This window comes from Rhagoletis zephyria, unplaced genomic scaffold (assembly GCF_001687245.7).
Source record: "Rhagoletis zephyria isolate East Lansing unplaced genomic scaffold, Rhagoletis_zephyria_1.1 Rzeph_scaffold_02610, whole genome shotgun sequence".
NCBI lineage: Eukaryota > Metazoa > Arthropoda > Insecta > Diptera > Tephritidae > Rhagoletis > Rhagoletis zephyria.
The window spans coordinates 11,811-25,622 of record NW_016159694.1 but is presented as its reverse complement, the minus strand read 5'-3'; the positions used below and the strand labels follow the sequence as shown (position 1 = coordinate 25,622).

General features: G+C 37.9%; 1 protein-coding gene across 1 annotated transcript in view; it reads right to left on the bottom strand.

Moving 5' to 3' along the window:
* Positions 1 to 2,915: 2,915 nt before the first annotated feature.
* The window catches only part of LOC108367263 (acetylcholine receptor subunit alpha-type acr-16-like), a 17,728-nt gene continuing 6,831 nt past the window's right edge, over positions 2,916 to 13,812 (bottom strand). The window contains exon 4 of the mRNA XM_017621853.1: positions 2,916 to 3,290. Within this exon, the coding sequence (XP_017477342.1) occupies positions 3,206 to 3,290 (85 nt within the window). The 3' untranslated portion in view covers positions 2,916 to 3,205. The remainder of the gene's footprint in view (positions 3,291 to 13,812) is intronic.

The following is a 13,812-nucleotide window of genomic DNA, read 5'->3' as shown; positions in this document are numbered from 1 at the left end:
GAACCTCGAAATTTATTTATTTTTGTGATAGTGAGGTCGCCAAAGATTATAAGAAGTGTAGTTAATCTCTAAAAAAAGAATCGATGAATATCTTCCTCGGCGGCTTAAACAAAGAGGAGGCTTAGAAGTTAGGTGGTAAGCGCTCGTTAATGTAAGGGACGTAATGAAACTAACAAAGAGCACCAAGTGGTTCAGCAAAGCGAAAAAAATAACCTTTACATAATTTCTGATAAAAAAAACGACTGCCTAAAGCATGAAGATGACGAGAGTTTTGAAATAGCCACTATATATAACTTAAGAAAAAAGCTGCTTAGTGATTGTAAGAAAATTTGCATTTACTATATTGAAGATAAAACGTATACTTTAAGTCAAATGTTTCAAAGTCATATGTCGCAAATTGGAAATCTGAGCTTCCTGTTTTTGGACCAACTACTGGTTAATATTCAAATTTCTTTCAGAGCTACTGACAGATACATACTTATGTAAATTTACAATAAATCGCCATAATTCAAATTGCTAATCATCCTGTAAAATATTAGGCTGGATATCATTTCTTTCGAACCCTTATTATTGAACTCTTCCACATTTAGAAGAGTTTGGTACGATAGGGGGGACAAAGAATACGCGCAATGAAGAGCTTGGGGAGGGAAACGAGATTTTTGTTGAAAAGAACTTTTAAATAAAAAGCGCACAATGATTGAAGTATCATCTACGACTATTTTGCTCTTGTTTCACGATCAGTTTTTTATGTGCAATGTCTGCTAAAGATCAAACAGTGCTTGGAGTTTTCACGCGATTTTTGGGATGTCGAAAAAACATCGATGCATCGAAAATATCGATGTTTTGCTTCGATGCATTGAAAAGTTTCCACTCGATGTGTAAATAGTCGACGCATCGAGGCATCGGTGGGGAAAGTGATGGCTACTGTTTTTTTTTTTTTTTAAAGAAGGTGAGAAAAACTTCTAATAAGACCATTCACCAGACCCGTTTGTCGAAGCTAGGGATGGGTATCTCAGCAAATATTCGCGGGTAGACTCATTGACTCTAGCCAATTCCCTGGCTGAGTTTCCTGCCCTTCCTTGCTCATTTGCTCAATATTTATATCAACTTGTGACTTTCCCTTACTGAATACCCAAAGCGTATCAAGTTACAAAAATAGTCACTAATTTATAGTCTGAAATTTAGTAACTTGAGCGAAGACTGTTTGCAAAAAACTGCAAATATCCAGGGAAAATCTGTATTTTAGACAAAAAAACTGTAAAAATAGAAATGAAGAATTAAAAAAATTAAAATTTTTTGTAACTTTATTAAACATAGATAACAAAAAGCGATTCTTTCAAAATGAAATATCATAAACCGTTGTGGCAAAAATGAGATTTAGTAACCCTGAACTGCAGGCATCGACATTTATGCATAAAAATCTTAAAATCGTTATTAAAACAAGAAATGCCTTCAGAGAAAAACCGTTTCCCGCTCTCCTGTAAAATTTGTGTGCCGTGAGATAGGCGGTTTTGCAATTGGTCGATGGGCCCTTTTGCAAAATATCGACGTAACGTTTTTGAGCATTTGATCAAATTTAGTGCCTTCTGAATTATTATTGAAAGAAACATTTAGTTCTTAAAATACCAGAGAGTGCTGGAATTTCAAGTTCACTTATTGTTGCATTTATAATGATTTGGGAAAATACTCGTTCCGCATTTGCTGTGGCGACTGGAATGCAAGGGACAGCTGAAAAAGTTTGTCCCCTTATATCTTAAAAGTTGACATCAAAAAAACCGAAAGTGAAATTTTAAGTTACTCATTCAATTCGGAACTCTCGAAAAAACTGTAATTTTTAGTAGGAGGTAATTTAAACAACTGTAAGTTTGTCAAAAAAAACTATAATTTACAGTTAAAACTGTGAATATGGCAACATTGACATTAGCATTAACTTCATAACTTCTTTCTCTTCATGCCGCGTCTTTCTTGTCCAACCTTCGTAGGCTAACTCTTTTATTCTTCTGCTCGTATGCGTGTATATTTGTCTCTTTCTAAAGTACATACATATATGTATTTGTGTGTATGTAGTGGTAATACCTTTTAAATTTCTATTGCCTGTTGTCAACTTCAATTAATGCAAACTTTTTTTCTTATTCAATACATTCTGTACTCGTATTATGAATTACATAGTTCTAATCTAACGCGCCACCGGAAACGTGTGGTCGAATTGAAGATTTTTTACGCATTCTTTTCCGTGTGATTTTGTCTTAAATTAAGCACTTTTGTGTTAGTGTATGTACGTGTATTTCAATGTTTCATAGGAACAATCTCTGTTTTTTATTTTATTTTTTCCTTTTTTCACTTCTTTAATATTAGCTTTAAATATTATTCTATGCTAAATAAAAAAATAATTACCTTACACAGCTACATATGTACCGACAGTAGAATCCATTCATTTTGCACGATTTCTTATTCGTAACAAACACTCCTATTAACTAGTTTATGAAATAAGAAAACATTTCCTCCACAAATTGTCTTTGCTATAACGAACGTCCTCTTTTTAAATTGTTTTCTGTTTTTAATATATTTGTTTTCATTTAATTCTAAGACTCTTTTCAGTGTATGTAAATTAAACTGAATTCCATGTAGAATGTTTTCCTATTTAATAAATTTACTAAATATGTATATAACTATTTTTTTTCCTAGAATAGCTTAAGGTTTACTAAGTACTTTTTTGTTTTCGAAATACTCAACATATTTGTGTACGGCAGTTTGTTGTGAATTTTCCTTTTTTCCATTTCGTAAAAGTATTTGAATTTGCTTGTATTAAGTAACCATTTTGTTGCCAGTTTTCTTACATGCTACGCTTGTATATACATATGTATGTATGTATGTATGTACATACAACATACATACATTTTATTTTGTGTTCTCTGCTTTGTAACTAGTTTTCAGTTTTTCTTAAAAATTTAATTAACAATTTTTTTTTGTATTGATTTTTGTGAACTTTTCAATTGGTCTTTCGCCTAATTCAATAAGTATTGAGTAGTTTCACTTTTCTAAACTAAAACTACTTAATTGTGATGTTTTTTTTTCAACTTGCATTCCTACTCCTCTTATTTTTGGAAGTGTTTTTCCTCTGGAAAAAATATTTCTTTTTAAGGTATATATGTAGTTTGAATATGTCTATCCTATGCTTATGCTTAGGTCTCATATGCATTTAGGCTTATTGCACGATGATGTGTGGAGCCGACAGCAGAACGGTCACCGTTGCGATAATTGTAAAGAGCGTAAAAACAATCAAACAAAATCTGTAAAGATATGGAATTGATTATAAAATTGTTATTAAAGCTGCAAGCAAACAGTGACAATAATGTAAGCTACATAAGTTTCCTTATACATATGTATTTACATAAGTTTTTTCCAAAATGTTTAACCTTTGCTGGTGCCAAGGCTAATTAGCTTGACAGTTCTCGACACTTTCTCTAATCGTCTTCTAACCTTCTACCTTTGAGAAACATATAAGAATACGAAATGTTTTCTAATCGTTCTCTGACCTTAATGTTTGTTGGTTTTAGCGATGAGAGCACCATTTCGATATGTTTTCTCTAGAACCCCTTATATTAACTACCCTCATGATTCGTCGGTTTCGTCAAACCCCTTGGATAAGTTGATGAATCTATTTATGTTTGAAATGGAGCATCTGGAAATGTTCATACTATTTTGAATGGAGAATCTTCCTATTGTGTCATGCATTATACACGCCAATCCTGGGAACTCTCTGAGATACTGTAGGACCGTTACCTTACTTTTCTCCGGATTGCAGCTACAGCATCGTGGGTTGTACGGAAGGCCCATTTTGGCAGCATATTTACCAATGGGCCAGTACCTAGTTATCGTGGCTGGTAACCTAACTATAGCTTTTCTTAACCTCTTTAAACGTTCTCCGTTTTTTTTTTTTGTCGCAATGCTTCCATATATTTCTCGCAGATTTGCAGGGTTGAAAGTTATTCTAACGTGTCAGGCATATGTGCAAAAATTAAATGTAGTTCCCTTTTGATGAGTCCGAGTGGGGACTTTATTGTCTCTGCTTCGATTTCACCAAGATACGCCCCGATCTTAGCCAATAAATCAGTCGTCTCATTTCCGTATTATGTTCACATGGCGGGGAACCCAGATGAGGGGGATGTCTATTGACTCAGTCGTCGAGCCTAACGTGCATTTGCAAACCCTGACTATTTTAGACTTTATTACCGGTGAAGCAAGAGCCAGAGGTGGCTCTTGGCTATTAGAGAAAATCTACATAGTATGCTGTTCGTACTCTTTCGCATTTACATCCTAGGGCCCTCTCGATACACAGTACTCCTGCCAGCAAACTTTGGTCGTCGGAACGAGAGAGAGACATTCAATGTCCCGGAGAACACCACCTTCCGTCTAAAAAGGAACCTCACCTCATAGTTTTTCCTGAAACATATCCTTGCCGTTACACAGATCGTCTCCTTGTTTGAAAAAGCTTGTAAGAATACCACTATGACCGTGATCTCCAACCGCCTGAATCTTTGGGTATGATTGCCGGTGCTCAGCAATTTTACGAATGTAACACCTGCACAAGCTGCTCTTTGCATACTGCTTAGTTTCCGGACATTCTATTGTTTATATAGTGCTGGCAATCAAACTAACGCACCGTAGGTTAGTAGAACTTGGTATCTAATATGACATCAAAGTATTTAGCCTTCCGAGGCTAAACGTGCGAGTCCTTCCATTAAGGGAAGGTAGCTTGAAATGTGCTATCTTCGTTTTTTCGGCAAACAGCATCACTTCCGTTTTGTTAAGGGTGAAATCTAGACCACCCTTTGTGGTTCATGAGAGTAGCCTGAGCAGAGCTCCTTCTAAAATTTCGCCAATCGGGGGCTTTTCTTCTCACCTGATACCGCCACCCCTACATCATAGCATATGTTACTACCTACACTCCACGTTTTTTGAGATCCAGCAGAATGTCATCAAGTGCCACCACCATAGTAAGTATGGCAGAACTCCCCTTTGAAGAGTGTCTCTACTTGCGTAACGGGACAGTGTTGCTGAACCAGTGGTTTATATTCTATTTCTAAGCATTTGCTCGAGCCACTTGCATATGGGGTCATATGTTCCAACCTTTACCAGAGATTGAGCAATTACTATGTCGAGGAAGCCAACCGGCGTGTCCTACTTGTAATGGATTGATTTTTCTATGGTGCCCAGAACTACAAGAAAAGCTGCTTCTGTTGACCTGGCTTTGATGATAAACCGTAAATTTATAAAAAAAGGAAATCATCTCCAAAGACAATGTCTCCTGGGCCATTGGCAACTTTAAGCCATACGAGACCTCACAGCCAGATGGGGTCCCATCCATTCAACTGCAGCAATCATTGGACTGTAGTGCAACATCTCAGCATGCTGTAATAGAAGGACTTCTCACGTTCCCACGACAGTCGGATCTACGTAACCGGAACGACCCAGATTTATATCTGGCCAAGGACTGTCACTCCAGCAATACTCCCCAAAAAGTCTTTGGGGAATTTGTATGCTGCTACAACAACAACAACAAGAAGGACTTCTCACTCTCAACCACGTATCGAATAGGCGCGAGTTAAAAGTCGTACTCATCCCCGAGGCGGGGAATATGTCGCACATCAAGCCTAAGGACTTCAGAACTGTAAGTTTTTCGATTCACAAATTAAATACAATGGAGCGGCTTGCAGAGTTGCATATCAGGGAGGCAGTTGAGGCCAAGCTGTCACAAAACCAACACGCTTCCACCAAGGGTATGCCCACAGAAACAGCGATTCATGAGATCATGGCACATTTAAAATAACAATTATCCTTCAAAGGATATGGTTGTGTAGCAATTTTAGACATCTTTCACGCCTTCAACAACTTCTTGCTCTCATCGGAAATGACAGGGCTGACGGATCCACATACCAAATGTTGGGAGTCAGGGTAGTTCAGGCTGATTTGGCTTGACTTTCGACAAGCAGATTTATTCATAATGTGGAGTCCTATCTCTTTTTCTAGCAAACCAACTGCTTAGACATGCAGAAGAAGGATGGCAGCAATGCTCTTGCATATGTTGTCGATCTTGCAACAGTCGTAAGTGTAAAATTCCCGTTAACACTATGCGATGTTATGAATATGAAAGTAAGGAGCGCGGAAAAGTGGATCAGCGAAAACGGTCGAGGAGTAAACCGAAGCAAAACGGAGCTTATTTTACTCTTGCATGATGAAATGCACAAAAAGTACAAAAGGCGGCCGTACTATGCTCTGTGCACTAGAGCCATGGAAATGATACATGCTAAATAGATATACTGTCCATAAATTTTTTGGGAAAGCAAATTGCAGCAGGCGCAACAAAAAGACTGCATACTTACATAGTTGGAAAGCGAGTCACTGGTTTAAGAGGTTTTAAAGTAAAAAGCCCTTGCACCCACTTGATTCTATTCAGTTCTACACTGATAAAACCGCATTTTCGATAACTTATTTAACATAGTGCCATTCGCTCCAACTCCTATAAAATTAGGCAAACTATTCTTATACTTCTGACATGCTAAAATTCGATCTTGTTAAAATTAAGAGCTGAAAGCATCGCAAATCATGTCAAACTTGTTGCCAAGTTCGAAAACAAGTCAATAAGACAAACAGTTTATAAAGAAGACGGGGAAACAGATGGCCACCATTTGTCCACAGCTAAAGTTAAAGAAAGAGCAGACGCACTTGGAAGGAAAAAGTGTCCTAGATGGAATTAGAATGATAATGATACAGTATTATAAGTGTTTTCGACATCGTCAAAGTTCTGACAAGGCGATGTCTTATTGAAAAACATCATAATTTATCAGGAGCCCCAAAAGGAGCGGAAAGCAGCGGAAGATGATGAAATAAATAAAATTAACCTTTATGTCATTTGATTTCGATCTAACTAAATAAATCCGAGAATAAAAATAATCAGGGTTTCCTAAAACGCACTGACTGGTTTGAACTTAGGAGAAAATAAGACAGTGAGACCTACTTTGTCTATAAGAAAGCAATGGAGAGATCCAGATTCTCGTTTGGGGAGCTCGGTAAAAACGTTCTATAGCGACGGCTTAAAGACTGAAAATGGTACTGTAGAGGATGGCAGCTTGACAGTAACTTTAGATGTTTGCTGCTGCAGGTATAATGGCAGCGGTCTCCCAGTCGGAAGTCTTTCCAATTCTGGATAATAGCAGACTGGATAATTACCGAAAAGTGGCGTGGACATAAAATAAAAGTCTGCAGGGGCAGCCAATTCCCTTTAAAGGCCTTGTAAACCGCCCGCATCTTTTTACAAATAGTTCAGAAATGTAAATAAGTTTTGGCCGAACTCCTGAACTGGCTTTTAGGACCAAGCCCAACGGGAACAGCCTGGCACATCAATGATTTAATTAATAAAGTACTGACACCTGCATAATAAACAAATGTTTCTTGAAAAGGCCTGACAGGATGGTAGCAGATTGAGAAGAAGTGGGCTGCGAACTCTGATAGCACTAATTACGGCGCACAATTATTGGGGAGGTCATGTGGCCCCCATAGACATCATTGCCGATGCGCTGTTTCCATCTTGTTTGGAAATTGAGTATAGAGTTCAGAAAATGGTCTCTTTACCTCGACAAACTTCTAAGATTTATAAAAGAGTCTGGTAAGTTTGCCTAAGTCCAATGAATTTCCATTCTACTATGGGGAATATATACTGAGAGCTTGGAAAAATCGTTTTCGGGTGTTCCGACCATCCACAATTCCATTCCATTCAATTCCAAGTCAGGTTTCAAATAAGATCTGCGCCTAAACAGGATTCACATACTATGTGTGAAATGTATCCTGGCAACCTTCACAACCAACACATTCTGGACTTAAGAGTTAAGTCAGTTAAGGCCCACAAATTTTCACTAAGTAATCTGTAAATTGACTAAACCCTTTCAATGAGAATCGCTTTACGGGCTTTATTCACAAGTTGGTATACTTGCATTTGTCGAATTACGCCAAAGCATTGAATGTCAACCGGCAGCAAGGTAATTTCAGCCTTGTGGTCATAACTGCATCCAAGTACACATAAGTGTTACACATACATATGTATGTACATTGGTAAGTCTGTAGACAAATCTTTTGATACCGCTTTTTGATAATCGAATCCTCTAAGTGGTCGCAAAACCAATACTTATATGTTCATACAAACTAATCTTTAAACGCTCAGAAGGAGCTCAGTGCTTCTGTGTTAATAGTTCCCGAGAGGCATAAACGCATAAAGGAATGAAGGAAATCGAACATACCTACAAATTTATACAAACAGATGTATCTACACAAGGGTGGGCCAAAATAGGTTAAGACGGAATTTTAATGCTCTATATCGAAAAGAATATACCCCTATTTTTTATTTTGAAATAAAAAAAATATTTACAGGTCGCTCAAAGCGCTCAAAGTATTCCCTGTATTTTGTATGAGAAAAAAAAAACTTTTCGTAGAAATGGTATGGAATTCTTGAAAATCAATATTTTTCGATCGGAAAACTCTGGTTCTCTTCAAAAGACTTCCAATAACAATACCCAAATGTGTATTATAAACATTTTCACATGCATTTTTGGACCACCCTAATCTACACTGACCATTTCCAATATGCTGAAATGTAAACCTAAGTGAACGATACTTGGTGTAGAATTGAGGTTGGCTGTCACACAACTTCGCTTTTAGGGCTTAAGTCAACCCAATAAGTGGATTGCATTTAAGTTACCGAAAACGGACAAGGTGTACTCGCTTGATTCTGACAATATGTAGGGTATTATGATGATGCTGCTCAAATATGTGTCCGTTAAGTGAATTTGTAAGGAGTGCAGTTGCGTAAAGCGAGCTGCTTAAAAGGGGATTTTGGAAGTTAGTTTGTAATTGATATGGGAACGTATGTATATATGTATGTAAGTATATTAACTTAAGGACTGCATCGAATAAAACTGTCCTTTACAGAAATGACGATATTATATTTTGAACCAGTTGTAAGGCTTTCAAAAGCTAAAGCATTTCAGTTTTAGAATAAACATCCAATTTACATCGAGCCCTAACCGCCCAAATAAGGTAGGCGACATTTTTTTCAAAATTTTCTTTTTGATGCAGAAAAGCATCTAGATGCACTAGGAATATTTCTGCATAAAAAAAATATATATATATATTTGGAAAAAATGTCTCTTATATTATTTTGGTTTTCATGAAAGGTTTTAATAGGACTGGGAGTTCTATCCAAATTTTTTTCTTTTCCGAACCTTAGAATATTCGATACATACATATCTGATTTAAAAGAGCCGAACATCAGCAAAGTTAGGTTAGTTTATAATGGCTGACCTTACGTGGTCTCACAGCCGACCCATGAAACAGTGCTTCCACGCAATGTTAAAGAGCATCGCCGTTCCTTTAGCGAATATTAGTAGACACTTTGGTCCTTTGTCGATTGCTGAATGCAGGCCCTGCAGCTGTGCATTGTCGAGTAAAGTGAAATCAGTAAGATTCTTGTCGTATGAGCTACACATAATATTTGTAAGTTTGCAACCATGATTCCTTATCCAAAGCCTATCTGCTTGGCGGTATATGAGAAGATCTTGTGATCTTTTGATTTCCGGAAAAGGAATTGGTATATTCGTGAGTAGTGAGGCGTCTAAGAGGACACCCTCCTAAGCTAGCTTGTCTGCTCACTCATTACTTTTCGCACACTTATGTCGTGGGACCCAATATATGTAGACGGTTTTAGCCGCTGCTAGGCTTTTTATAGTCTCCTTACAGTCCGTAACGGTGATCGAATTGGTATTATATGAAATTAGAGCCTTGATGGCCGCCTGACTATCTATGTAAAAGTTTATCCGCTCGCTTGGCAGAGTAATATCATGTAGTAACTCTGTCATTTTCTTTATTGCAAAAACCTCGGCTTAATTGATATTGCAATAATCCGATAGCTTAAAGGACCTACTCCTACGTCCATTTTAGAGCTGTCTATGTAGATGTGCGTTGCGTTTCCTTTCAACTACACACCCTTACGCCAACCGTCAACCACTTTGTAGCCTCCAGAGACCCTTCGAAAGTCAGACGAGGGATCACGTAGTCTATTACAAAATGCGTGCTGGTATGCTAGGCAGACTTTAATGTCTTTCCAATGCCACAGAATAATACTGAAGGGGTATTACAATGTTGAGTTACCCCAGATAAAGAAAATAAGAATCAAGCATGGACTACGTAGGAAGGGAGGCGGGATTTAACGTGTCTATAATGATAGCCGAACTGCACTCAAAACATTGGCACTCCTCTAACTGTTGCCCAACTAGTGCGGTAATGCAATACGCCACTAAATGATTTTACAAAACATAACAAAAAATTTGTTCACCCTTTGTGCCCAGTCACTACACACAAGTTCAAGCTTTTGCTTGAAATTGCTTATCTTGCTTATTCAGAGTTTCCCCGTCGGACAATGGGTGAATATTTCACTCAGCAATGACTGGGAGGCGTCGAAAGGCTACAGGTGAGCAAAACCCACGTCAATCTCAGGAAGCCTAGCTGGGTATTTACCCTGCAGACAACTTGTAGGACTAGCCGGATCTCGTGGTATAAACAACTGTATGATATGTATGATACAGGACAATCCCATTTGCCATTCATGCCTTAAAGAGGATTATACGGCGGAACCCTTTTTTGCCCTAGATATGGCAGCTATTTAACTGCTAAGGTCTATTGCGTTAGTAACTACATTAACTAGGACCACAGTAAATAGCTAATCACATCTTCTACCCTTCTGTATGTATAAACATTCACCAAGTCAGCACTCCTCATACCCTCACACAAGCCTTCGACCTATACATATAATGACTAGTGAATTCGTCTTAAATGACAGATATGGAGTCATGTAGTCAATCCACCTGGATAAAGTTGACGCTATACTACTGTGCTCGTAGGATCTGCACTCAAACTGTCCTTAGCATTAAGCCTGATGTCAGATTTTGCTCTAAATTCTTGGCGGACTGTTCCGCCGGTCATGCCTCTAATGGATATCCTATATACATACTACACTTTCTATACTTTTAGGAAATGTTTTCTTCTCCATTGCTGTCCACAAAACCAATACCCCATGGAACAGTAACGGCTTGCCTATCGTCGTGAAGATATATTGAGAAAGAGAAGGCGATAAGCCCCAGGTACAGCCCAGCATATTTTTGCATACATAAAATGCCATTGAGGCCTTCTTCGCGCTCTACTCCCCTGTGAGGCGCCACGGCAGTTGGCTATCGTGTATTATTCCAAGGTACTTGGGGTTTTACTTAAGCTGGAGAGTCCCAACCTTCCAGCTTAGCCTTAGACCAGATATGAATGTTGTATTTTCTGTTGCAGAGTACTAAATCTATCTTTTCTGCGTTGATGCAATGTGGTTCGTGATTCTTCGCCACAAACTACTTGAGAAGCAGAAATACAATACTTAAAAGGAAAGGTATGGCGTCATATTTTATGAGCTCCTAAATACTAAGGTATCAAACAATCAGCTAAGGAACATCAGTTCTATAGCCCTGTTCCAGGTACTTCACGATTTGCAGGTTTTACAGGATTTACAGGAAAAGCTGTTTTCGTCATTAATAAACCTAATGGAAGGTGGCGGCCGTGAAGGACTTCCTGTAAAAACCTGCTAATATTGAAGCACCTGGAACGCAACTTATGTGTCTAAACAAGAAAATGTGCAAATATGTATAATTCGGGCAATACATTCATGCATTTAACTAAATACATACATACGTATATAACAAGTACATATATCTGTTTCTATTGCAATATTAGGCATAAAGCGACAGAGGGTCTACTACTATTTAATATGCTCCAGTTTAAACTCAATACTCAATTATGCACAAATTATATTTAATATTCTATTACTAGTTTCTTAATCAACAGCCGACATCAGCCATAAATAATGAAAGTAAGTTTTAATTGCAAATTCGAAAAGTTATTTATGTTCATCGCATATCGCGTTAAATTCCATCAAATAAGCAATGCCAATTAATTTTATACATAACATTCAACAATTGTATTTGTCTGAGTATTCAAATTGCATTTTATATTAGCACAACATTAAGGGGAATACGATTAGTTTAAGGTATTTGTTGTGCGTTAAGGATTAAGGGAGGATATACTCTCTCGAACTCCTCTATATAAACTTCAATTTGCTTACGAGAAAGGCAAGTCAGCAACTATAACACTTCACACTACTGTAAGTGACTTAGAGAAGCCCCCTGCTCATTTCTGGACATAAAGGGTAGCTTTGACAATGCAAGCTTGAAATCCATGGTAGCAGTTAAAATACTTCCGGTAGGAGAGATTTCCCTTTCGCTCGGCACTCGCTGAGTGTACTTACAATGGGCAGCTTTGGGTCCGGGTGAAAGTACGGAAACTGTCTGTCCACACTAGACCGTACCAGAAAAAAAAGGTCGCCGTACACCCCTGAGTGTAAAGAATNACTCTCTCGAACTCCACTAAATATATAAGCTTCAATTTGCTTACGAAAAAGGCAAGTCAGCAACTATAACACTTCACACTACTGTAAGTGACATAGAGAAGCCCCCTGCTCATTTCTGGACATAAAGGGTAGCTTTGACAATGCAGGCTTGAAATCCATGGTAGCGGTTAAAATACTAAAATCGATCGGCAATATGCTAACCCAGAAAACTAGAAAAGCGAACCAAGGGTCGGAAGAACTCAATATCACTGCAGTAAAAGGCTGTCCACAGGGAAGAGTCATATTTCCACTGTTATGGTCTATACCGGTTGATGATCTACTTCAAGATATAACCGGATATATCCATCAGCAATCATGCAAGCACCATTAGGCACTTGATGCGAGACGCCTTAAATACAACTTGCAATTGATCCATAAAACTACTATCATACCTCTCAACAGTAAAAGCTATGCTTTACAGGTCTAAAAATGAGCAACACTGGGATTTCCTTAAAAAAAGAAGGCAAATATCTAGACATACTCCTGGTTAGAAACCTCACTTGGGAGTCACATCTCAACTCGATTACCGACAAAGCAATGAAATCCTTGTTTCACACTAAATAACTCGTAGGTAAAAAGTCCTGTGTCGATGTTCAGAGCTACAATCAAAACGACTCCAGCAAAAGGGGATGGGTCATGCTTTTTTGCAAGCTTGGCAGATATATTCAGCAGCGTGGAGCTAATGGACTTCCTCAACTTTATTTGGCATACGAAGTCGTTCAGTGGGAAATTACTTTGAACATTTTATGGACATGGAATTCCGGTAGGAGAGATTTCCCTTTCGCTCGGCACTCGCTGAGTGTACTTACAATGGGCAGCTTTGGGTCCGGGTGAAAGTACGGAAACTGTCTGTCCACACTAGACCGTACCAGAAAAAAAGATCGCCGTACACCCCTGAGTGTAAAGAATTTTTGCAAAACAATTTCGAATTTATTTTTTGAGCAAATGTTGGAGTCGTGTTATTAAATTTTTCATCACATCTTCGGCGTTTACAGTGAATTCTTTAAGTGTGATATATTACACACCAGATATCAGTTCCTCTCACCCTAACATACCGCCCTAATGTCAGTAAATTAAAGCTCGCCTAAAATGATTAAACTTTTGTTAAGGAAGTTTTCCGATTCCTCCAGTAGAACTATTTGAAAAAATGTTTATTGCCGAATGTAGGCGTCACGGAAAAATGTAAAAAGGCGGCTCTTATATTCAGCGAAATTATCGAAATTACCTTGCAAAAATACTTTAGATTCGGGAGTATATATATATATTTTTTTTTTTTTTTT